Source organism: Colletotrichum abscissum (assembly GCF_030869225.1).
Source record: "Colletotrichum abscissum strain IMI 504890 chromosome Unknown Scaffold_372.1, whole genome shotgun sequence".
NCBI lineage: Eukaryota > Fungi > Ascomycota > Sordariomycetes > Glomerellales > Glomerellaceae > Colletotrichum > Colletotrichum abscissum.
Window position 1 is genome coordinate 1 of NW_026850290.1, and position 1658 is coordinate 1658.

Genomic DNA, 1658 nt, shown 5'->3' on the forward strand with positions numbered 1-1658 from the left:
AGGATCGCTACGTCGTCGATGAAGCCGGTGGCTGTCGTGTCTCCGGTCTCATTGCAGCTATCCAAGAGATCCGCGTTGTAGAAGAGGTAGAGTATCGGCGAAAGGGGCGACCCTTGTGGGATGCCGGTGTCGAGTCTGTAGGTCTCGGATCGGAATCCGTCCACGTGGATGTCCGTCTCTCGGCATCCAAGGAAACTGGCAACCCAACGCACCGTCGCTTCGTCGATCCGCCTTTTCCGCAGGTTGTGCAGGAGTCGGCGGTGCGAAACGTTATCGAAGGCGCCTGACACGTCCAGAAGAAGTAGGCTTGCTACCATTCCCTGTCCTGAGCCCCAGGCTTCGTACATCCTATCCACGATTTGGTGCAGTGCGTGTTCCGTCGACCGACATCTTCTCCCGCCCATGTGGCTTTCTGGCAGCAGCCCATGTGTTTCGGCAAGGTAGCTTAGTTTCTTCGCTGTGATGGCATCCATGATTTTGCTCACCGTGTTGAGGAGGGCTATCGGCCTGTATGCTTTGGGCACTGTGTAGCTGTCTTTGCCTGGCTTCCTGAACACCACCGTGGTGGACTTTCTGAAGTCTTGTGGACAATATCCTAGTCGGAGGCTCTGGTTGAATATGCGGACGAGATGTGGCGTGATCCAAGGTCTGGCCACTTGAAGTGCCAGGTTGGTGATGCCGTCGGGGCCCGGGGCCTTCAGCGGTGCTGCTTCCTGGATGGCGTCTTCTACTTCGCTTTCCGATACTGGCGGCAGGCCAATCTGGTTGCTGTACGATGCGTTGTCAATGTCTTCGAGATTTGCCTCGGGTGGCGGGGGGAAGAAGGTCTCCTTGAAGAGTGCTGCTTTCTCTTCGGGCGTTGTGGCGACCTGAGACGTGTTGGGTTTCTTGATTTCCGGCGTAACGGTCGGCGGCTGGCCCTGTCTGTTCCGGGCCCATTTGGCGATCTTCCATAGCGATCTAGGTGACTCAGCCGCTGTTTCGACTGCTTCGCGATGTGCTTGTTGGAGAGCTTTCTTATGATGCGGCCTTTCCTGTTGCGTGCTGTTCTGTATGCCGCCCAGCTCTCCTCTGTCTGTCGCTCGCTGTGGTCGCGGCGGAGTCGCTTCGTCTCGGCCAGGATGGCTGCACACTGCTCGTCCCAGCCTCTCCTAGACTTTAGTGAAAGGGTGCTGGTCGGGACCGCGGCTTTGATAGCGGCTGAGAGGGCGTCCATGGTTGTCTCTACATATCTGTCGAGCGCTGCCTTCGTTCTTGGCCTTTGTATCTCTGGCAACGATCCACGGAGAGTCTCGATAAATGTTTCCTTATCAATAGTTTTCCACTTTCGTGTCTCCTCTCGCTGTAGCTCGGTCGCTGTTATGTGCAGCGACGTCGCTATAGGTAGAAGATCGGAGTCATGGTCGATGTTGTTGTCTACTTCGCATCTGATCATTCGGTCAACAAGACCTACGGTAACGAGGCAGAGGTCGATGGTTGTCCGGCGGTCTCCTTCTTCGTACGTAATGGTTCCCGCTCTCAGTTGACTCGTGAGGTTCATGTCGTCCATTAGATCTAGAAGCTCGGTTGCTTCGCGGTCCGGCGCTCGGATATCGCTGCCTCCCCACAGCTCATGGTGTAGGTTGAAGTCACCGACGACGATTTGCTCGACGTGCTGG

The 1658-nt window shown here is 56.2% G+C and overlaps 1 protein-coding gene across 1 annotated transcript; it reads right to left on the reverse strand.

Annotated features, from left to right (window-relative positions):
* Nucleotides 1-776: 776 nt before the first annotated feature.
* On the reverse strand, nt 777-1549 carry CABS01_17137 (zinc knuckle; the record flags this gene model as incomplete). The annotated part of the gene is made up of 3 exons (XM_060550464.1): nt 777-924; nt 987-1377; nt 1450-1549. Coding segments are annotated over 3 exons (639 nt in total), but the record flags the coding sequence as incomplete, so codon positions are not given.
* Between the last annotated feature and the right edge of the window lie 109 nt (nt 1550-1658).